The 24292-nt window shown below is 47.8% G+C and overlaps 1 protein-coding gene across 1 annotated transcript in view; it reads right to left on the bottom strand.

Annotated features, from left to right (window-relative positions):
• LOC110510170 (short transient receptor potential channel 5) overlaps positions 1–24292 on the bottom strand; it is a 48702-nt gene that overhangs the window by 7954 nt on the left and 16456 nt on the right. Inside the window, exons 2-11 of the mRNA XM_036968037.1 lie at positions 17152–17586; positions 16471–16788; positions 16164–16367; positions 11358–11694; positions 10977–11116; positions 9050–9372; positions 8114–8309; positions 6382–6591; positions 1962–2003; positions 338–427 (exon numbers count right to left, since the gene is read on the bottom strand). Of these exons, the coding sequence (XP_036823932.1) occupies positions 338–427; positions 1962–2003; positions 6382–6591; positions 8114–8309; positions 9050–9372; positions 10977–11116; positions 11358–11694; positions 16164–16367; positions 16471–16788; positions 17152–17541 (2250 nt within the window). The 5' untranslated portion in view covers positions 17542–17586. The remainder of the gene's footprint in view (positions 1–337; positions 428–1961; positions 2004–6381; positions 6592–8113; positions 8310–9049; positions 9373–10976; positions 11117–11357; positions 11695–16163; positions 16368–16470; positions 16789–17151; positions 17587–24292) is intronic.

The following is a 24292-nucleotide window of genomic DNA, read 5'->3' as shown; positions in this document are numbered from 1 at the left end:
CCAGTTAAGAGGATGGACAGATCAGTTAAGAGGGGGATAGAGAGGATGGACAGAACAGTTAAGAGGGGGATAGAGAGGATGGACAGACCAGTTAAGAGGGGGATATAGAGGATGGACAGACCAGTTAAGAGGATGGACAGAGCAGTTAAGAGGGGGATAGAGAGGATGGACAGAACAGTTAAGACGGGGATAGAGAGGATGGACAGAACAGTTAAGAGGGGGATAGAGAGGATATAGAGATCCACAATGAGGGACAGTTAGATATTGTTCTATGACTATGGTATAAAGGCACATTTTGTGGATGAATGTTTAAATAGGAAACTTCTGAGAAACCTACCTTAAAATTCTCCTCAGTCAGTCCCTCGTCTGTCTTAGCACTGCGGATCATGGCTGCTACATGCCTCTTTACCAGGTTCCTGATCACCTCCTGCACATAGGGGTGGCAGGGTAGCCTAGTGGTTAGAGCGTTGGACTAGTAACCGTTCAAAGTTCAAACCCCAGCGCTGACAAGGTACAAATCTGTCATTCTGCCCCTGAACAGGTAGTTAATCCACTGTTCCTAGACCAGTTAACCCACTGTTCCTAGGCCAGTTAACCCACTGTTCCTAGACCAGTTAACCCACTGTTCCTAGACCAGTTAACCCACTGTTCCTAGACCAGTTAACCCACTGTTCCTAGACCAGTTAACCCACTGTTCCTAGACCAGTTAACCCACTGTTCCTAGACCAGTTAACCCACTGTTCCTAGACCAGTTAACCCACTGTTCCTAGACCAGTTAACCCACTGTTCCTAGACCAGTTAACCCACTGTTCATGGACCAGTTAACCCACTGTTCCTAGGCCGACATTGAAAATAAGAATTTGTTCTGACTTGCCTAGTTAAATATAAATAAATAGACCATTACATACTCTACTACATTATGTAATGAATGATGAAGTTATGGGCATATTTAACAAATTAGCATCTTGTAAGCTATTTTTCTAGACTTGTACCTCCCTAAGGAGGAAATGATCTGAGATGTGGGTAAAGGAGCTCTTCCTTCCTTACATGCATACATTTGCATTCTGGGTTTAACAAGGAAACACTGTTTAGGCATATTCAGACATTGTTATTAGCTTGAGGTGAAAATCTGGACGGGCATAACTTTGCATTCATTTGCATGTTCAGGAGACAAATTACCAATCAAGCCGGACTCTTTATTTTACAGGTGGATTATTTTGCGAATAAACAAATCCATGACATTTTTTTGTGGAGGAGGATATTTGTGGAGGTGCTTGTATATTTAATCTAACAATCTACACTATGGAAGGGTAAGAAACACGCATAACACTCAACTCAACACATGCACAAAGGGCTGCCTCAGAGCACCCCTTTCTCTGATAGGCTCTGCCTTATTGCCCAATCTCATTCATTTGGAGCGGCAGCTGTATTCCTTGATGAAGTAGGTTCATTGGACAGCGCAGCCTCCAGTCAAAGCATTTAAGTCTGGTTTAGTCTGCTTGGTATTAGAAGTCAGTGGGGGAGCCCCAGCAGCACAAGGCCCCGGCTGGGGGAAGGGAAGGAGAGGAGGGACGCCAAAGGTGGGGCTAATTGCAATTACTGAGGCGAGGACAGACTGATAAGTGCAGGGGGGATAATATATTCTGTCCTACCCTGCTGCACGGTCAACAGTGTAATATATAATGTCTCCCACTCTGCTACATGGTCAACAGTGTAACATATTCTAATAAACATGTGCAGCACAAATGTTTGGTACAGTATATTAATGTCAGGGATCTGGCTCAATAAGAGGTGTTTGTGAGAGATGTGTAAACAAATCAAATCAAATGTATTTATATAGCCCTTCTTACATCAGCTGATATCTCAAAGTGCTGTACAGAAACCCAGCCTAAAACCCCAAACAGCAAGCAATGCAGGTGTAAAAGCTCTTGTCCGTGGTTGTTATGATAGCAGACGGTTACCTGATAGTGCTGGTTCTGAATCAGGTTGTCAGCATGACGCTCCTAGAACCACATGAAAAGCAGAAGAATCGAATGACTTGATGACTTGTTGTTATGCAGAATTTCTATCAACAGCACAGATATATCAGTATCACTGTACAGGTCTCTCTGCATGTTACAGTTGTACTGGGAGAGTGACTTAAATAAACATGTTCTGAACCGTGCTTAAAGACCTAAGGAATTTCTATACATACAGAGCATTAGGAAAGTATTCAGACCCCTTGACTTTTTCCACATTTTGTTACATTACAGGCTTATTCTAAAATGGATTATTAGTGTTTTCCCTCATCAATCGACACACAATAACCCATAACGACGAAGCAAAAACAGGTTTTTAGACATTACTGCAAATGTATTTAAAATAAAAAACAAATATCACATTTACATAAGTATTCAGACCCTTTACTTTGTTGAAGCACATTTGACAGTGATTACAGCTTTGAGTCCTCTTTGGTATGACGCTACAAGCTTGGCACATTTGTATTTGGGGGGTTTCTCCCATTCTTCTCTGCAGATCCTCTCAAGCTCTGTCAGGTTGGATGGGGAGCGTCGCTGCACAGCTATTTTCAGGTCTCTCCAGAGATGTTCGATCGGATTCAAGTCCGGGCTCTGGCAGGGCCACTCAAGGACATTCAGAGACTTGTCTCAAAGCCACTCCTGCGTTGTCTTGGCTGTGTGCTTAGGGATGTTGTCCTGTTGGAAGGTGATCCTTTGCCCCAGTCTGAGGTCCTGACCACTCTGGAGCAGGTTTCGTCAAGGATCTCTCTGTACTTTGCGCCGTTCATCTTTCCCTCGATCCTGACTAGTCTCCCAGTCCCTGCCGCTGAAAAAAATCCCAACAGCATGATGCGGCCACCACCATGCTTCACTGTAGGGAGGGTGCCAGGTTTCCTCCAGACGTGACACTTGGCATTCAGGCCAAAGAGTTCAATCTTGGTCTCATCAGACCAGAGAATCTTGTTCCTCATGGTCTGAGAGTCTTTTAGGTGCCTTTTGGCAAACTACAAGCGTGCTGTCATGTTGTCACGCCCTGATCTGTTTCACCTGTCCTTGTGATTGTCTCCACCCCCTCCAAGTGTCGCTTATTTTCCCCAGTGTATTTAACCCTGTGTTTCCTGTCTCTCTGTGCCAGTGTATTTACCCCTGTGTTTCCTGTCTCTCTGTGCCAGTGTATTTAACCCTGTGTTTCCTGTCTCTCTGTGCCAGTGTATTTAACCCTGTGTTTCCTGTCTCTCTGTGCCAGTTCGTCTTGTTTGGTTAGTCAAGTCAACCCGTGTGTTTTTCCAATACTCCTTTGGCTATTCTCCTTTTTCTAGTCCTACCGGTTTCCACCCTTGCCTGTTTCTGGACTCTCTACCTGCCTGCCTGACTATTCTGCCTGCCTTGACCAGGAGCCTGTCTGCCACTCTGTACCTCCTGGACTCTGATCTGGTTTTGACCTTTTGCCTGTCCACGACCATTCTCTTGCCAACCCCTTTGGATTGTTAAACATTGTAAGACTCCAACCATCTCCCTTCTGGGTCTGCATGTGGGTCTCGCCTTGTGCCTTGATACATGTGCCTTATACTGAGGAGTGGCTTCCATAAAGGCCTGATTGGTGGAGTGCTACAGACATGGTTGTCCTTCTGGAAGGTTCTCCCATCACCGCAGAGGAACTCTGGAGCTCTGTCAGAGTGACCATTGGGTTCTTGGTCACCTCCCTGACCAAGGCCCTTCTCCCCCGATTGCTCAGTTTGGCCGGGCGGGCCAGCTCTAGGAAGAGTCTTGGTGGTTCCAAACTTCTTCTATTTAAGAATGATGGAGGCCACTGTGTTCTTGGGGAACTTCAATGCTGCAGACATTTTTTTGATACCCTTCCCCAGATCTGTGCCTCGACACAATCCTGTCTCAAAGCTCTTCGACCTCATGGCTTGGTTTTTGCTCTGACATGCACTGTCAACTGTGGGACCTTATATAGACAGGTGTGTGCCTTTCTAAATCATGTCCAATCAATTGAATTTACCACAGGTGGACTCCAATCAAGTTGTAGAAACATCTCAAGGTTGATCAATGGAAACAGAACGCACCTGAACTAAAACTAAAAACTAATTTCATCCATTTTAGAATAAGCCTGTAACGTAACAAAATGTGGAAAAAGTCCAAGGGTATGAATACTTTCCAAATGCTCTGTGCATTGCCTTCATAATCAGCAGTAGGAAAGGATTGCATTAATATGGAGTGGGCTCAAATTGCACAATGTATATATTTTAGAGCAATGAAAAAGACATGAGCCATTAGCAGTAAATGAATTAAATGACCACCACAGTTTTACATGTATTTCATGGCTTGTCCTCCTCTGTCCTGTTAGATGCACCCATACAAGGATCATTTCTGTCTTTTCTTCCGCTATATTTTCTCCTCTTCAACCATACTGCTGATCTAAAGGGTGCATATGCCTTATTATCTTATATCCCTATACATGTGTCTTTTTTTTATTAACTTTTTCACCTTTATTTAACCAGGTAGGCTAGTTGAGAACAAGTTGTCATTTGCAACTGCAACCTGGCCAAGATAAAGCATAGCAGTTCCGACACATACAACAACACAGAGTCACACATGGAATGAAAAAAGCATAGTCAATAATACAGTAGAAAAAAAGAAAACAAAGTCTATATACAGTGAGTGCAAATGAGGTCAAATAAGAGAGTTAAGGCAATAAATAGGCCATGGTGGCAAAGTAATTACAATATGGCAATTAAACACTGGAATGGTAGATGTGCAAAAGATGGATGTGCAAGTAGAGATACTGTGGTGCAAAAAGAGCAAAATAAATAAATACAGTATGGGAATGAGGTAGATAGATGGGCTGTATACAGATGGGCTATGAACAGGTGCAGTGATGTGTGAGCTGCCCTGACAGCTGGTTCTTAAAGCTAGTGAGGGAGATGGGAATCTCCAGCTTCAGTGATTTTTGCAGTTCGTTCCAGTCAGTGGCAGCAGAGAACTGGAAGGAAAGCCGACCAAAGGAGGAATTAGCTTTGGGGGTGACCAGTGAGATATACCTGCTGGAGCGCGTGCTACGAGTGGGTGCTGCTATGGTGACCAGTGAGCTGAGATAAGGCGGAGCTTTACCTAGTGGTGAGTAGTGTGTGTTGGAGGCTATTTTATAGATGACATCACGTAGGATGGTCAGTTTTACGAGGGTATGTTTGGCAGCATGAGTGAAGGAAGCTTTGTTGCGAAATAGGAAGCCGATTATAGATTTAATTTTGGATTGGAGATGCTTATTAATGTGAGTCTGGAAGGAGAGTTTACAGTCTATCCAGAAACCTAGGTATTTGTAGTTATCCACGTATTCTAAGTCAGAGCCGCCCAGAGTAGTGATGCTGGATGGGGGGGCAGGTGTGGGCAATGATCGGTTGAATAGCATGCATTTAGTTTTATTTGTGTTTAAGAGCAGTTGGAGGCCACGGAAGGAGAGTTGTATGGCATTGAAGCTCGTCTGGAGGTTAGTTAACACAGTGTCCAAAGAAGGGCCAGAAGTATACAGAATGGTGTCGTCTGCATAGAGGTGGATCAGAGAATCACCAGCAGCAAGAGCGACATCATTGATGTTTACAGGGAAGAGAGTCGGCCCGAGAATTGAACCCTGTGGCACCCCCATAGAGACTGCCAGAGGTCCGGACAACAGGCCCTCCAATTTGACACACTGAGCTCTATCAGAGAAGTAGCTGTTGAACCAGGCGAGGCAATCATTTGAGAAACCAAGGCTGTTGAGTCTGCCAATAAGAATGTGGTGATTGACAGAGTCGAAAGCCTTGGCCAGGTCGATGAATACAGCTGCACAGTAATGTCTCTTATCGATGGCGGTTATGATATCATTAAGGACCTTGAGCGTGGCTGAGTTTGTGTCTGTTGTGTTTGATTGGTTGAAGGCAATGTGCCTGTGTTTTAGCAGGATTGTGGAGTAGAGCAGTAGAACAGTAGACTATGAGAACAGTAGAACAGGCAATTGCTGCTAGCAGAGGAGAGAAGTTCAGCTGAATGGGAAACGTCCAGGGAATTGGGAGCATGAGGCAGGGTTGCTTGGCAACATGTGCCTGCTCACTTCAGCTGGAAGCTGGACAACCAGGATATACAGCCCTTAGTCAGTAACATCCCAGCTGGGCCAAACACTGCCAGCCCCAACGCTATTCTAAAGCTCTCCATGACATTTACAGGCAAGGATCCTGTTTGGATGTTATATGGAAATAGAAGAACAGGACATTGATGAGTACTAAACCGATCACATGAAAGAGAGTGAACATGAACATCCTTCTCTGACATGACACAGCCAAAGGAGACTGCCTGGTGAAATGTGGTGAACGTGTCTACTATGTTGACAGGTTTGTACATGTTCTACCGTGAACTCCTTTAAGTTCTCGTGTTTCCTCAGGTCGTCAGGGCTGGGCTGGTCCCCTCCACACAGGCGGTTGTACGTCCACACACACAGGTACCACACTGACTTGGGGCTGGGGACGATGTTGAAGGGCGGAGGGAGAGTTCCTCCCTCGTCGAAATAACTCATCCACAGCTTGGTACGGGCAAACTTCCATTCAATGTCCGCATGGTCCTGTACAAGGGCATTTAGATATTAAAGGAGGCTGAGGATTCACTAGTAGAATTGAAACTCTTAAATCCTATTCAGTCACCGTTATTATCACAGAGTGATGACTACCCACTTAACAGCAGGGCTAAAATACTTGTTTCCTCATCCTGTACTTACATCCTGTCTCCCCTTCCATAGATGTGCCTCAGGCAATGAGCTGTTGTCTGAGTGGAGGGGTGAGGGTTTGGTTGGTTGATCAAAGTGTCTGTGTTTGTGTGTGTGTGTGCGTGCGTGCGTGCGTGGTGTGTGTGTGTGTGTGCGCGTGCGTGCGTGCGTGCGGTGTGCGTGGTGTGTGTGTGTGTGTGCGTGTGTGTGGTGTGGTGTGTGCGTGCGTGCGTGGTGTGTGTGTGTGTGCGCGCGTGCGTGCGTGCGTGCGTGCGGTGTGTGTGTGTGTGTGTGTGTGTGTGGTGTGTGCGTGCGTGCGTGCGTGCGTGCGTGCGTGCGTGGTGTGTGTGTGTGCGCGCGTGCATGCGTGCGTGCGTGCGTGCGGTGTGTGTGTGTGTGTGTGTGTGTGTGTGTGGTGTGTGTGGTGTGTGCGTGCGTGCGTGCGTGCGTGCGTGCGTGCGTGCGTGCGTGCGTGCGTGCGTGCGTGCGTGGTGTACTTAGGTTTTTTCCCACAGCTCCCAAGGGGGGTGATACATGGGCGGAAGGCCTCTATCCTCATCTTACATAAAGCTCTGGCAGAAAGGTTACATGGAGGAAATGTCTCTGTGTGATGCAGCACCAGAAAAATACAGACTCTCTGAGGTGAAAACTCACCTTCAATAAAACCTTCATGATCTACAATATATTTTATGACAATTACTCATCTGGTACTTATTCCTGCAGAGAGTGAGAGACGCTTTGCATAACTTCTTGGAGATCAACTGCAAGACACGCTCAGCATGCAGCAGAAGCACTGATCATTATTGGGGTTTTTTTGCATACCAAAGTCTTTACCCATAAGCACCAGCAAGAACTCCACAAAAAAAAGATGGCCACCCCACTGGGCGAGGACGTCAATTCAATGTCTATTCCACATTGGTTCAACATAATTTCATTAAGATGCCGTGTAAACAACGCTGATTCAACCAGAGTGTAACCAGTGGGATGTGAGTTCCCATAATGATTCAACCAGAGTGTAACCAGTGGGATGTGAGTTCCCATAATGATTCAACCAGAGTGTAACCAGTAGGATGTGAGTTCCCATAATGATTCAACCAGAGTGTAACCAGTGGGATGTGAGTTCCCATAATGATTCAACCAGAGTGTAACCAGTGGGATGTGAGTTCCCATAATGATTCAACCAGAGTGTAACCAGTGGGATGTGAGTTCCCATAATGATTCAACCAGAGTGTAACCTGTGGGATGTGAGTTCCCATAATGATTCAACCAGAGTGTAACCAGTGGGATGTGAGTTCCCATAATAAAGGAGCTAGCAGACATCTGTGTGTGTGTGTGTGTGTGTGTGTGTGTGTGTGTGTGTGTATGTGTCTCTCTGACTCACAGCGATGAGCTGATAGGAATTATTCATCATGGCGATGAGCATGTTGAGCAGCACCACCAGGGAGATAACGTTGTAGGTACCGAACATGGTGGCTCCCACAAACTCTGTAAACTCATGGCGTGCCTTCACGTTGGTCACGTACAGGTTGAGCAGGCCGAATATGGACCAGAACAGGGACTGCAGCGTCTCAAACAGCCTGGGGAAGAACACCATACAGAGACAGACTTTCTTTGAGTTTTGTGTTTTTCTACAAAACCCTTTATTTGGACTTTGATGAGCCAGAAACGATTACCATAGTCCTGTAAGCTGCAAATGCAGCGTTGCCAACCAAGAGCAAGGATTAGAAAGCCAGACAGCAGAAGCCTTTGAATCCTAAACTGATATTTTGCATTACAGTAACTCAATGAACCTCTAAAACCTCCCAAAACAGATGGAGGCGAGAGACACAAACGGCTCATTCTCCAGAATGACTCAGGGGCTGCAGGAAGAAAATGAGATTTAGTACACTGCAGTATATTTGATTCATTACGGGAGAGGGAGAGGATTATGTGTATACTGTTAGTTTCTCTGTGAAACATCGGGACAAATGAAAAGGGCTTTTCTATTGTAATAGGTATTGGAGTATAATACCCTGTTTTGTACCTGCCACCCTCCTCCTGCTCCTCTTCCCAAACACTTCTGTCTATTTACATCTCTTCGTATTCTCCTCCTCCTCTCTCAATTTCCTCTCTCAACCCTCCTCCCTCTACCCTCCTTACTTTACCCTGCCTTCTACTTCTTCCCTCCCTTCCTTGTCTCAGAATGTACTGGTCCCATCCATCTCTCTATACACCCTTCTTTCTGTTTATCCAAACCCCTCCTTTTGTCATTACACAGTATCTGCCTTTCTCCGTTCTCATTTCCCCAGGACAAAGGGTCTCAGATGAGATGACTCACGTAGAGAAGGCGTTGTTCTGCTTCTCACAGCGGATCCCCTTGCAGTTGTTGGGCTCGTCCGAGGCCTTGGTCTCGTAGTAGAAGTACAGCTGGTTGAGCCCGTTGGCGAAGGCCAGCAGCACCAGGCAGTAGATGAAGAGGAACTTGAGGATGTCCAGCAACATGCGTCCCAGGGAGATCTGCAGAGGTCCCAGGTGGGAGTTGGCTGTGAACAGGGAGATGAGGCGCAGGGAGCTGAAGATGTTGGCGATAGCAAACAGGGCCTCGGCTATCAGCGTTGGGTGCCACATCTCCCACTCCTCCCGCGGCCGAGAGCTGTTGTACTGTTGTGGAGACGAGAGAGAGAGAGATAGAGAGCTGTTGTACTGTTGTGGGGACAAGAGAGAGAGAGCTGTTGTACTGTTATGGAGACAAGAGAGTGAGAGAGAGAGAGAGAGAGAGAGAGAGAGCTGCTGTACTGTTCTGGAGACAAGAGAGAGAGAGAGAGGACTGTTGTACTGTTGTGGGGACGAGAGAGAGAGAGAGCTGCGGTACAGTTGTGGAGACAAGAGAGAGAGAGCTGTTGTACTGTTGTGGAGATGAGAGAGAGAGAGAGCTGTTGTACTGTTGTGGAGACGAGAGAGAGAGAGAGAGTTGTGTTACTGTTATGGAGACAAGAGAGAGAGAGAGAGAGCTGTTATACTGTTGTGGAGATGAGAGAGAGAGAGAGAGAGAGAGAGAGAGAGAGAGAGAGCTGTTGTACTTTTGCGGAGACGAGAGAGAGAGAGAGAGAGCTGTTGTACTATTGTGGAGACAAGAGAGAGAGAGAGCTGATGTACTGTTGTGGAGACAAGAGAGAGAGAGAGAGAGCTGCTGTACTGTTGTGGAGACAAGAGAGAGAGAGAGCTGCTGTACTGTTGTGGAGACAAGAGAGAGAGAGCTGTTGTACTGTTGTGGAGACAAGAGAGAGAGAGAGAGAGAGCTGTTGTACTGTTATGGAGACAAGAGAGAGAGAACTGTTGTACTGTTGTGGAGACAAGAGAGAGAGAGAGAGAGAGAGAGATGTTGTACTATTGTGGAGACGAGAGAGAGAGAGAGGGGGGGGGGGGGGGGGGGGGGGGGGGAGAGAGAGCTGCTGTTCTGTTGTGGAGACGAGAGAGAGCTGTTGTACTGTTGTGGAGACAAGAGAGAGAGAGAGAGAGAGAGCTGCTGTACTGTTCTGGAGACGAGAGAGAGAGAGAGAGAGAGAGAGAGAGAGAGAGAGAGAGAGAGAGAGAGAGAGAGAGAGAGAGCTGTTGTACTGTTGTGGAGACAAGAGAGAGAGAGAGAGAGCTGCTGTACTGTTCTGGAGACGAGAGAGAGAGAGAGAGAGAGAGAGAGAGAGAGAGAGAGAGAGAGAGAGAGAGAGAGAGAGAGAGAGAGAGAGAGAGAGAGAGAGAGAGAGAGAGAGAGAGAGAGAGAGAGAGAGAGAGAGAGAGAGAGAGAGAGAGAGAGAGAGAGAGAGAGAGAGAGAGAGAGAGAGAGAGAGAGAGAGAGAGAGAGAGAGAGAGAGAGAGAGAGAGAGAGAGAGAAGGAGAGAGAGAAGGAGAGAGACAAAGAGAGAGACAAAGAGAGAGAGAGAGACAAAGAGAGAGAGGGAGAGAGAGACAAGGAGAGAGAGAGAGAAAGAGAGAAAGAGAGAGAGAAAGAGAGAGACAAAGAGAGAGAGAGAGAGAGAGAGAGAGAGAGAGAGAGAAAGAGAGAGAGAAAGAGAGAGAGAAAGAGAGAGAGAGAGAGAGAGAGAGAAGCTGTTCTGTTGTGGAGACAAGAGAGAGGCAGAGAGAGTACTGTTAGCTACATGTCAGAAGGCCACGGTTATGTTGGAATGTGTACGTTGGCAAGAATAAATAGACAGGAATTTCTTAACCCTCACAATAGCATCAACTCATCTTGAAAAAAAGACACGTACCTTGAAGTAAGCAACTAGTTTTAGTGAGATAGTGGCCAAGTAGAGAGAGTTCATGGCAAAGTCCATCAGGTTCCACCAGTCATGGACGTACTCAGTGAAGCCGCCGTCCCACATCTCCTTTATCTCAGCCCAGATGAAGCCTGAAGGGCAGACAGGTGTCCGTCAGTAAGACATGTGACAATGCACACTGCAATTAATGGCACCTGTCACAATAGTTTTACAGTGTAAACGTATAACTAGTCCAAATCAGAAACAGATTAATTCAGCATTGAATTGTTCAATATCCACCCAATTACAAGTTAGAACCTATTAGAGTGGTATCTAACGATAAAGTTAGCTCCCAAGTCACCTTTTCGCCCCCCACCCCATCCCTCTGCTCACCCAGCACCCAGGGAAGGATCATCCACTCCACCACGGTGGGTGGTGGGCCCTGGACGTGCAGGTCTGTTCTCACGATGTGCTGGGAGGCCAGGAGGAGGAGGAAAAGGAAAGTCAGGTAGGAGGCTGTGTGGCAGATGAACTTGATGAAGGGCTTCTTGATGAAGAGGCCCAGGGCACTCCTAGGGGCCAGCAGGTAGACCAGGGAGAAGATGGGGAAGAGCAGGCCGATGGTAAAGCAGGTGACCAGCTTAACCGCCCAGTGGTGTCTGCGCCACCCAGGGAAACCGTCGTACCACAGGGTGGCCAGGAGCTGCTGGCAGTTTGGCTGGGACACAAACTGGAGAGGAAGACAGTGACAGATACAGGAAAAAGATCCATAAGGGAAATCAAAACAAAAGTATCAGACTGAGCCAGTGTTGTACAGAGTGATAGTACATCCAACCATCAAGAATTTCCTAAAATCTAATACAATAGAAGCATGCCGGGGTGGAGATCGTACATATCTTTAATATGCTTCTGCCACGTAGTGCTTCAGAGGCGATGTGTACTACGTAAAGTCCCAGGCTCTCGGCAACTTTCCTGCAGTAAAACTAACTTCCCTGTGTTAGTCCCTGGAGCTAACGTCCCACATATGACCTCTGACCTTGACACAGAACAGAAAAAAAGGGGCCGGAGGTTGCGCTGCCTTCTGAGAATTCATAGGCGAGTAAACTCCCACTGCCAACGTGCAATCATTGGAAAATAAAATGGATAACCTACAATCAAGATTATACTATCAACGGGACATTAAAAACTGCAATATCTTATGTTTCATAGAGCCGTGGCTGAACGACGACACAGATAATATAGAGCTGGAGGGCGATGTCTAATAATAAAGATGTCTCTAGGTATTGCTCGCCTGAGGTAGAGTACCTTATGATAAGCTGTAGACCACACCATCTAAGAAGAGTCTTCTCATCTATATTATTCGTAGCCGTCTATTTACCACCACACACCAATGCTAGCACTAAGACCAGACTCAACAAGATGTATAAGGCCATAAGCAAACAAGAAAATGCTCATCCAGAAGCGGTGCTCCTAGTGGCCGTGGACTTTAATGCAGGCAAACTTAAATCAGTTTTACCTAATTTCTACCAGCATGTCACATGTGCAACCAGAGGAAAACAACTCTTGACCACCTTCACTCCACACACAGAGATTTGGTGAATCTGACCAATTTGGTGAATCTGACCATAATTCAAGCTTCCTGATTTCTGCTTACAAGCAAAAACTAAAGCAAGAAGTACCAGTGACTCGCTCAATACGGAAGTGGTCAGATGATGCGGATGCTACACTACAGAACTGTTTTGCTAGCACAGACTGGAATATGTTCCGGGATTCATCAAATGGCATTGGAGTATAGCACCTCAGTCATCGGCTTCATCAATAAGTGCATCAGCGACGTCGTCCCCACAGTGACCGTACGTACATAACCCAACCAGAAGCCATGGATTACAGACCACATCCGCATCAAGCTAAGCTAATCAGGACGCTTATAAGAAATCCATCTATTCCCTCAGACGAACCATTAAACAAGCAAAGCGTCAATACAGGATTAAGATTGAATCCTACTACACTGGCTTTGATGCTGGTCAGATGTGGCAGGGCTTGAAAACTATTACGGACTACACAGGGAAACCCAGCTGCGAGTTGCCCAGTGATGCGAGCCTACCAGCGAGCAAAATGCCTTCTATGCTCGCTTCGAGGCAAGCAACACTGAAGCATGCACGAGAGCACCAGCTGTTCTGGACGACTGTGTGATAGCGCTCTAGGTAGCCGATGTGAGCAAGACCTTTAAACAGGTTAACATTCACAAAGCCACAGGGCCAGATGGATTACCAGGACCTGTACTCAAAGCATTCGCAGATCAACTGGCAAGTGTCTTCACTGACATTTTCAACCTCTCCCTGACCGAATCTGTGATACCTACATGTTTCAAGCAGACCACCATAGTCCCTGTGCCCAAGAAAGCGAAGATAACCTGCCTAAATGATTACCGCCCCGTAGCACTCATGTCGGTAGCCATGAAGTGCTTTGAAAGGCTGGTCATGGCTCACATCAACAGCATCCTCCCAGATACCCTAGACCCACTCCAATTCACATACCGCTCCAAAGATCCACAGATGACGCAACCTCAATCGCACTCCACACTGTCCTTTCCCACCTGGACAAAAGGAACACCTAATGCGAGAATGCTGTTCATTGACTACAACTCAGCATTCAACACCATAGTGCCCATGAAGCTCATCACTAAGCTAAGGACCCTGGGACTAATCACCTCCCTCCCTCCGCAACTGGATACTGGACTTCCTGACGGGCCGCCCCCAGGTGGTAAGGGTAGGCAACAACATGTCTAATACGCTGATCCTCAACACTGGGGCCCCTCAAGGGTGTGTGCTTAGTCCCCTCCTGTACTCCCTGTTCAAACATGACTCCAACACCATCATTAAGTTTGCTGACGACACAACAGTAGTAGGCCTGATCACCAACAATGATGAGACTGTATGGAGGAGGTCAGAGACCTGGCTGTGTGGTGCCAGGACAACAACCTCTCCCTCAATGTGAGCAAGACAAAAGAGCTGATCATGGACTATAGGAAAAGGCGGGACAAAACAGGCCCCCATTAACATTGATGGGACTGTAGTGGAGCGGGTCGAGAGTTTCAAGTTCCTTGGTGTCCACATCACCAACTAACTATCATGGTCCAAACACACCAAGACAGTCATGAAGACGGCACGACAAAACGTTTCCCCCTCAGGAGACTGAAAAGACTTGGCATGCGTCCCCAGATCCTCAAAGGGTTCTACAACTGCACCATCGAGAGCATCTTGACCGGTTGCATCACCGTCTGGTATGCTAACTGCTCGGCATTTGACCGTAAGGCGCTACAGAGGGTAGTGCGTACAGTCCAGAGGAAAGCCAAAAACATTGTCAAAGACTCCAGTCACCCAAGTTATAGACTGTTCTCTCTGCCGCACGGCAAGCGGTACTGGAGCGCCAAGTCTAGGTCTAAAAGGCTCCTTAACAGCTTCTACCCCCAAGCCATAAGACTGTTGAACAATTAATCAAATGGCCACCCGGACTGTTTACATTGACCTCCCCTCCCCCTTTGTTTTAACACTGCTGCTACTTGCTGTTTATTATCTATGCATGGTCACTTCCTCCCTACCTACATGTACAAATTCCTCATCTAACCTGTACCCCCACACATTGACTCGGTACTGGTACCCCCTTGTATATAGCCTCGCTATTGTTACTTTATTGTGTTACTTTTTATAATTTTTGACTTTAGTTTATTAGGTAAATATTTTCTTAACTCTTTCTTGAACTGCACTGTTGGTTAAGGGCTTGTAAGTAAGCATTTCACGGTAAGGTGAATGTTGTGTTCGGTGCATATGACAAATAAAGTTGGATTTGATTGTGGATGCATAGGGATGTGGGACCAACGACCCGATTTGAACGACTTTACTAACTGTGGCATGCTGGGTAACCAGTCCCAGCAGAGCAGCTGATTCTTTCAAGCCCAAACAGTAGTTCCCCCTCCTCCCAAGTGTGTATGTATATTGGATGCACATGCTGAATTCAACTAGTTTAACCCTGCTGTCCTCCCACCGCCCCCATGCCCCCCGACTTCTCCCTGACAACCAGGCACTCAACTCCCACGTGAATGTGCTGTCCTTCATCTCTGACCATCTACCTCTAGAATGATTGCTGTTTTGAATAAGGTAACTTTAACCAACCATAAGATGTCCGAATGCTGACTGAACTGAGAGTGTTGCTGACTGTAGTGGTCTGAGGATGAAGGATGAAAGAGCTGTAGCCTATTTGCTGACCGAGGCATGATTATTCTACCTGGCCTTTTCCCCAGTGTGGTTGGTTAGGTTCTCTTAACAGCCCCGCAGACCTGGAGAAGACTGAGAATTTATTACACTGCAGAGAGAAATACAGTATTCAGCTCACAACAAAGGAGCAGCCAAATGCCAGCATTCCAATCAAGAGGAGTGTGTGCGTGTGTGTATGTGAGTGAGGATGAGTGTGTGCTTTTGTTTGGCCCACACATATGTGAGGGTGTGTTTGTCAGACCTCTCCCGGGGTACAAAAGGGAAGGAAAGACAGCGTGCCAAATTTATTTTATACCAACAAAAAGAAGCAACAGAATGGCAGAATTCTCAGTGGTATAGTAAACTGTGAATAGATCCCTTTAGTTAGCTGATCACCCAAGCTCTCGACTTGCCTGTGTCTCGTTTCATTTAGACTTAAACGCTGTGACTCACTTCTACATGCTATTCCTGTAGATATTTTTTATAAATAGATGGTGAGATGACTACAATTTCTGACACAACTCAAATTGGTCCTGTTATCACTGTTCAATATCAAGACGATTTGAATTAAAGTGCTCGACCATCAAGCTTCCATTGTCTACAACAGATCTCTTCTAGTCACTGCTCTCTTCTCAAATGTCAGGTTCATTTCCTCTAGTGTGCTAGATTATTATTAGTCAAGTGTTTTGTCACTGTCACTGACAGCAACTGACATTTTGCTGCATAAAGAAATATCCTAGGAAACAACGCATGGAAATTCATAATTGGCACTCTAGTGATATTATCACAAGCATACAGGAAGATGTGCTTGTTGAAATAGGTAACACTGCCAGCATAGTGCCCAGTGAGCACTTCACCTGATACAGTGCCAATCCATTCAGCTAAGGACACCCTCACTATACCAGACAGACATCTTCTGCATGGCCCTCTCTCCTCTCCCTCTCACCTCTTTCTGGTGGTACTTGATGGCCAGTTTGAGCTTGGCCAGGTCGCGGCAGTCCTTTGGGTCCAGCTCCTCACTGAGGTAGTCACGGTGGTTGAGGATGGTCTCCAGCTCTCTGGAGCTCCTGGCCTGGTCCAGCAGGTCCTTGGCAAACAGCTTACACTGTTGGGACAGCTCCTCGTACTCCTGACGGAACTCGTTCTCCACCTGGAAGAGTCATAAACTAGTTAAACCCCCTTTATAAACCCTTCATAAACCCTTAACACGACTGGGACAGCTCCTGGTAATCCTGACAGAGCTCGATTCCCACCTTGCTCAGTTCTTTCAGCTCCCAGCCCAGACGGAAGGCGGTCAGGATGGGGTCTTCGCTGGACAGGGCGATGAGGGACGGGCTGGCTAGGGTCTTGTAGACATTGAGGCGGGAGCGGGAGTGGCGCAGGCTGTCCACCTCGGAGCTGGACACGCACGCCACGCAGTCACAGCGGATCTGGTGTGGCCGGGGGATGGTGACTTTGCGCTGGACCAGCAGTTTGATGATCTCGTAGTTGTTGGTGTGAGCTGCCAGCATGATGGGTGTGATGTCAGGGGTAAACTCTGAGAACTGGGTATCCATCATCAGGTTGGGCACCTGGAGAAGAGAACAGGGGGTTGGGGTGGAAAGGGATTAATGAGTGCGCCCAGGCAAGAGCATAACCTGTATAACTTACATAACATGTATATAACCGGGAGAACATATACATAACATGTATATAACCAGGAGAACATATACATAACATGTATATAACCAGGAGAACATATACATAACATGTATATAACCAGGAGAACATATACATAACATGTATATAACCAGGAGAACATATACATAACATGTATATAACCAGGAGCCAGGAGAACATATACATAACATGTAACCATCATGCTAATTGGGCTACAGTAAGGACCTTGTAGGCCTAGGCTACTAGCTGAAATGTGCTCCTAAGGTCCACCTTACCTGTTTCTCTCCACTGGGCCTGCGGTGGGACAGAAGCAGTTCCACGGCGCCCACCACCTCCTTGCGGATGGCGTAGAGCAGCGCGTCGCCCACGTGCACGCCGTGGTTGAGCAGCAGCTCCATCACCTCCAGGTTCTCGTTCTCGATGGCGATGAGCAGCGCGCTGCGCCCCAGCGGGTCCAGGCAGTTCACGTTGATGTTGTAGTAGATCTCCGCCTCCTGCAGGGCCAGCTTCACCCCGGCATAGTCGCCCTTCTCCACCGCCGTCAGGTACGCCCGCTCCTCAACTGACAGCTCCGCTTCCGCCCGCACGATCTGCAGCGGGATGCGGTCGCGGTACGGTGAGTAGCTCGCCTTCTTGTAGTACAGCTGGGCCATGGGATTCATCATGTGCACACAGTCAGCGTCACTCACGACCTACTGGGAGATTGGAATCTGGGGGAAAACAAAAAACAGCATGGGTTCGTTTTGTTCTCCACATATTGCGGAGTAGGACAGTGCTGAAAGCCTAAAATACTTTGTATGGCCATACAGCATTTACTGTGATGCAGCCTCTGCAGAAGTCAAAGCAAATATATATTTTGTGGTTCGCGGAGCAGCGCAGAGCTGTTGTGAAGGAAGTTGTCAAGGAAGTGAGTTTGTGTTTATACAGGACTTCCCGTCCTGACCTACTGTCAGCCAATCATGTCAATGCAGAGATATACGGAGCCCTCCAGATTGTTACAAAATTGGAGGATACGGCGCCTCCGACACACATTTTCGGATCGAGCATAAATTGGATTGCCAAATTCACACCACAGCGAGCAATGTCTTTTATTCCTGTCTTGGACTTATATTCTATTCACATAGAGGGTTCCACTCCTGCACAAGCTAGGTTATTGGCCCCATGCTAATCCGGTCATTTTTTCAGCCTCCTCCTATGATGTTGCTCCACACAGCTGAATGTATCAGTAGGATAAACGGGCTCTGTTTGATCACTGCAAGAGTTGTTTTTTCCAGGAAACTGACAGCAGAGGGGAAGAAGCCCATAGAAGATGGAACTAGTGGGGCCCCTCTGCCACCCCACCGCCATCACCTCGTCTTTCTAAAATGATCTGCCGAAATTGTTGCAACCCCTATTACTAGTATGTTCAACCCCTTTTTCGTATCGTCTGAGATTCCCATAGATTGGAAAGCTGCCGCGGTCATCCCCCTCATCCCCCAAACTGCTACAGACCTATATCTATTCTACCCTGCCTTTCTAAGGTCTTTGAAAGCCAAGTTAACAAACAGATCACCGACCATTTCGAATCCCACCGTACGTTTTCCGCTATGCAATCCAGTTTCAGAGCTGGTCACAGGTGCACCTCAGCCACGCTCAAGGTCCTAAACGATATCATAACCGTCATCGATAAGAGACATTACTGTGCAGCCGTATTCATCGACCTGGCTAAGGCTTTCGACTCTGTCAATTACAACATTCTTATTGGCAAACTCAACAGTTTTGGTTTCTCAAATGATTGCCTCGCCTGGTTCACCAACTACTTCTCTGATAGAGTTCAGTATGTCAAATCAGAGAGCTTGTTGTCCAGACCTTCGGCAGTCTCTATGGGAGTGCCACAGGGTTCAATTCTCGGGCCGACTCTCTTCTCTGTATACATCAATGATGTCGCTCTTGCTGCTGGTGGTTCTTTGATCCACCTCTACGCAGACAACACCATTATGTAAACCTCTGGCCCTTCTTTGGACACTGTGTTAACTAACCTCCAGATGAGCTTCAGTGCCATACAACACTCCTTCCGTGGCTTCCAACTGCTCTTAAATGCAAGTAAAACTAAATGCATGCTATTCAACCGATCACTGCCCACACCTGCCCGCCCGTCCAGCATCACTACTCTGGACGGTTCTGACTTAGAATATGTGGACAACTACAAATACCTAGGTGTCTGGTTAGACTGTAAACTCTCCTTCCAGACTCACATTAAACATCTCCAATTCAAAATTAAATCTAGAATCGGCTTCCTATTTTGCAAAAAAGCATCCTTCACTCATGCTGCCAAACATACCCTCATAAAACTGACCATCCTACCGATCCTCGACTTCGGCGATGTCGTTTACAAAATAGCCTCCAACACTCTACTTAACAAATTGGATGCAGTCTATCACAATGCCATCCATTTTGTCACCAAAGCCCCATATACTACCCACCACTGCAACATGTACACTCTCGTTGGCTGGCCCTCGCTTCATACTCGTCGCCAAATCCACTGGCTCCAGGCCATCTACAAGTCTTTGCTAGGTAAAGCCCCGCCTTATCTCAGCTCACTAGTCACCTTAGCAGTACCCACCCATAGCACGTGCTCCAGCAGGTATATCTTACTGGTCACCCCCAAAGCCAATTCCTCCTTTGGCCGCCAATGACTGGAACGAACTGCAAAAATCACTAAAGCTAGAGACTCTTACCTCCCTCACTAGCTTTAAGCACCAGCTGTCAGAGCAGCTCACAGATCACTGCACCTGTACATAGCCCATCTGTAAATAGCCCATCCAATCTTCCTCATCCCCATACTGTATTTATTTATTTATTTATCTTGCTCCTTTGCTCCCCAGTATCTCTACTTGCACATTCATCTTCTGCACATTCTGCCATTCCAGTGTTTAATTGCTATATTGTAATTACTTCGCCACCATGGCCTATCTATTGCCTTATCTCTCTTATCCTACCTCATTTGCACATGTTCTATACAGATTTTTCTACTGTATTATTGATTGTATATTTGTTTATTCCATGTGTAACTCTGTGTTGATGTATGTGTCGAACTGCTTTGCTTTATCTTGGCCAGGTCACCATTGCAAATGAGAACTTGTTCTCAACTAGCCTACCTGGTTAAATAAAGGTGAAATAACATTTAAAAAATAAAACCTCATAACCCATCTGCCACCCCCCCTCCCCGCCACCCCCCCCCCCCCCCCCCCCCCCCCCCGCCACCCCCTCATAACACATCTGCCACCCCACTGCCACCCCCCCATAACCCATCTGCCACCCCACTGCCACACCCTCAATACACATCTGCCACCCCACTGCCACCCCCCCATAACCCATCTGCCACCCCCCTGCCACCCCCTCATCACTCTGGTTCTCATTCCCCAACCAGCCAGAGCCAGTGCTGTGGCCCCACACAGGGCCTGCAGTCTCTGGAGCTCCAGTCACACACATCCATATTCATGGCACCACATGGAGAGGGAGTGGAGGCTTGGGGGTAGCGCACCGCAGGTGATCAGCGCGGTGCGCTACCCACAAGCCTCCACTCCCTCTCCATGTGGTGCCATGAATATGGATGTGTGTGACTGGAGCTCCAGAGACTGCAGGCCCTAGCGGGGCTGTGTGGGGCCACAGCGCTGGCTCTCCTCCCAACCATGGATGGGAGGGAATTTGGAGAAGGGGTGTCGAGGGGTGATGGTAGACCCCTCCTCCTGACCCCTCATGTCTCATGTAGTTTATGTGTTGGGCAGCTAGGGTCAGTTTGTTATATCTGGAGTACTTCTCCTGTCTTATCCGGTGTCCTGTGTGAATTTAAGTATAATCTCTCTAATTCTCTCTTTCTCTCTTTCGTTCTCTCTCTCGGAGGACCTGAGCCCTTGGACCATGCCTCAGGACTACCTGGCATGATGACTCCTTGCTGTCCCCAGTCCACCTGGCCGTGCTGCTCCAGTTTCAACTGTTCTGCCTGCGGCTATGGAATCCTGACCTGTTCACCGGACGTGCTACCTGTCCCAGATCTATTATTTGACCATGCTGGTCATTTATGAAAATTTTAACATCTTGGCCATGTTCTGTTATAATCTCCATCCGACACAGCCAGAAGAGGACTGGCCACCCCTCATAGCCTGGTTCCTCTCTAGGTTTCTTCCTAGGTTTTGGCCTTTCTAGAGTTTTTCCCTAGCCACCGTGCTTCAACACCTGCATTGCTTGCTGTTTGGGGTTTTAGGCTAGGTTTCTGTACAGCACTTTGAGATATCAGCTGATGTACGAAGGGCTATATAAATACATTTGATTTGATTTGATTTGATAGGAGAGAAATTGACTTTAGAAGTGTGCTTGCTTTTCCCTCAGCCTGGTCTTGCATGAGTGAGCCCCCTGCTTCAGGGCCTCTGCAGGAGATATGGGTCCACTTCAAGCTGAGCCATGGCTGACAAAACACTCTTCCACTGTATTTTCTGCAGCGTGTGGATGGCTGGGTGGTTTAAGTGCTGCTGGTGGGAGCTTAATCTCTTGGGGACGGTGACCTTGGCAAGACTGTCACTACCTCAGGTACCTAGGGACCTGCTCAAATCACTTAGATTTGACAAACACAGTAAGGTGATTGGCCAGACCGGCCACAGAGGGTGGATACGTCTGTACATAAGCCAATCTTGTTAGCCCCTGATCCCTTGGTAATTGAACCAACCATTGACTTAATCAATACAACTGAGCCACCCTTTGAGGTGGCTGACATGCTGGTGTTGACTTTGTCCTGGTTACACCAGTATTACATTCCCTCAGGTATAATGGAGATTGAAACACTCCAAACACATAGAAACATTATTGGCTCGAGGAGGGATACTCTGTCATGTACTGTCATGTTGTGTCTTGTCTCTGTCCTTTCCCTTCACCCTGTCTCCCTCTGCTGGTCGTTATTAGGTTACCTTTTCTCCCCCGCTTTCCCCCAGCTGTTCCTTGTCTCCTCTTGACTACCTCGTCACCCCTTCTCCCACCTGTTCCCCTTTTCCCTCTGATTAGTCCCCTATATCTCTCTCTGTTTTTGTTCCTGTCCTTGTCGGATTCTTGTTTGTTGTGTTTCATGCCTGAACCAGACTGTCGTCATGTTTGCTGTAACCTTGTCTTGTCCTGTCGGAATCTGCCGGTCCGTCTGAGCCTACCTATGTTTGGTAATTAAAGAAGCTCTGTTTAAGTTAATTCGCTTTTGGGTCCTCATTCACGCACCGTAACAGAAGAATCCGACCAAGAATGGACCCAGCGACTTCGGATCCTCTCCACTCAGCCGTCGGGATCCAGGGAGCGATGCTAGGCAGACACGAGCAGGAAGTGTCTGCTGCTCGACATGCCGTTGAGACCCTGGCCACCCAAGTCTCCAACCTCACAGAACAGGTTCACCATCTCCGCCTCGATTCACCGGCCACTTCCAGGGCTTTCGAATCTCCGGAGCCCAGAATCAATAACCCGCCGTGTTACTCTGGGGAGCCCACTGAATGCCGCTCGTTCCTCACCCAGTGTGATATTGTGTTTTCTCTCCAGCCCAACACTTACTCCAGGAGCACTGCTCGTGTCGCCTACGTCATATCTCTCCTTATTGGACGGGCTCGTGAGTGGGGCACGGCAATCTGGGAGGCAAGGGCTGAGTGTACTAACCAGTATCAGGACTTTAAGGAGGAGATGATACGGGTTTTTGATCGATCTGTTTTTGGGGAGGAGGCTTCCAGGGCCCTGTCTTCCCTATGTCAAGGCAATCGATCCATAACAGACTACTCTATTGAGTTTCGCACTCTTGCTGTCTCCAGTGGCTGGAACGAGCCGGCCTTGCTCGCTCGTCTTCTGGAGGGTCTCCGCGCAGAGGTAAAGGATGAGATTCTCTCCCGGGAGGTTCCTTCCAGCGTGGATTCCTTGATTGAACTCGCTATTCGCATTGAGCGACGGGTTGATCTTCGTCACCGAGCTCGTGGAAAGGAGCTCGCGCTCTCCGTCGCCCCCCTCTCCGCATCACTACCATCTTCCTCTGCCGGCTCGGGTGCTGAGCCCATGCAGCTGGGAGGTATCCGCATCTCGACTAAGGAGAGGGAACGGAGAATCACCAACCGCCTCTGTCTCTATTGCGGTTCCGCTGGTCATTTTGTCACTTCATGTCCAGTAAAAGGCCAGAGCTCGTCAGTAAGCGGAGGGCTACTGGTGAGCGCTACTACTCCTGTCTCTCCTTCAAGATCCTGCACTACCTTGTCGGTCCATCTACGCTGGACCGGTTCGTCAGCTTCCTGCAGTGCCTTAATAGACTCTGGGGCGGAGGGCTGTTTTATGGACGAGACCTGGGCTCGGGAACATGACATTCCTCTCAGACAGTTAAAGGAGCCCACGGCCTTGTTCGCCCTGGATGGTAGTCCTCTCCCCAGGATTCAGCGTGAGACGCTACCTTTAACCCTCACTGTTTCTGGTAATCATAGTGAAACCATTTCTTTTTTAATTTTTCGTTCACCTTTTACACCTGTTGTTTTGGGCCATCCCTGGCTAGTTTGTCATAATCCTTCCATTAATTGGTCTAGTAATTCTATCCTCTCCTGGAACGTCTCTTGTCATGTGAAATGTTTAATGTCTGCTATCCCTCCTGTTTCCTCTGTCTCTTCTTCACAGGAGGAGCCTGGTGATTTGACAGGGGTGCCGGGGGAATATCACGATCTGCGCACGGTGTTCAGTCGGTCCAGGGCCCCCTCTCTTCCTCCACACCGGTCGTATGATTGTAGTATTGATCTCCTTCCGGGAACCACCCCCCCCCCCGGGGTAGACTATACTCTCTGTCGGCTCCCGAACGTAAGGCTCTCGAAGATTATTTGTCTGTAGCTCTTGACGCCGGTACCATAGTCCCCTCCTCCTCTCCCGCCGGAGCGGGGTTTTTTTTTGTCAAGAAGAAGGACGGGTCTCTGCGCCCCTGCATAGATTATCGAGGGCTGAATGACATAACAGTGAAGAATCGTTATCCGCTTCCTCTTATGTCTTCAGCCTTCGAGATCCTGCAGGGAGCCAGGTTTTTCACTAAGTTGGACCTTCGTAACGCTTACCATCTCGTGCGCATCAGGGAGGGGGACGAGTGGAAGACGGCGTTTAACACTCCGTTAGGGCACTTTGAATACCGGGTTCTTCCTTTCGGCCTCGCTAACGCTCCAGCTGTCTTTCAGGCATTAGTCAATGATGTCCTGAGAGACATGCTGAACATCTTTGTTTTCGTTTACCTTGACGATATCCTGATTTTTTCACCGTCACTCCAGATTCATGTTCAGCACGTTCGACGTGTCCTCCAGCGCCTTTTAGAGAATTGTCTTTTTGTGAAGGCTGAGAAGTGCACTTTTCATGCCTCCTCCGTCACATTTCTCGGTTCTGTTATTTCCGCTGAAGGCA

The sequence above is a fragment of the Oncorhynchus mykiss genome, chromosome Y (genome assembly GCF_013265735.2).
Source record: "Oncorhynchus mykiss isolate Arlee chromosome Y, USDA_OmykA_1.1, whole genome shotgun sequence".
Lineage (NCBI taxonomy): Eukaryota > Metazoa > Chordata > Actinopteri > Salmoniformes > Salmonidae > Oncorhynchus > Oncorhynchus mykiss.
The sequence above is the reverse complement of the archived record's forward strand: the minus strand, read 5'-3'. Positions and strand labels throughout refer to the sequence as shown.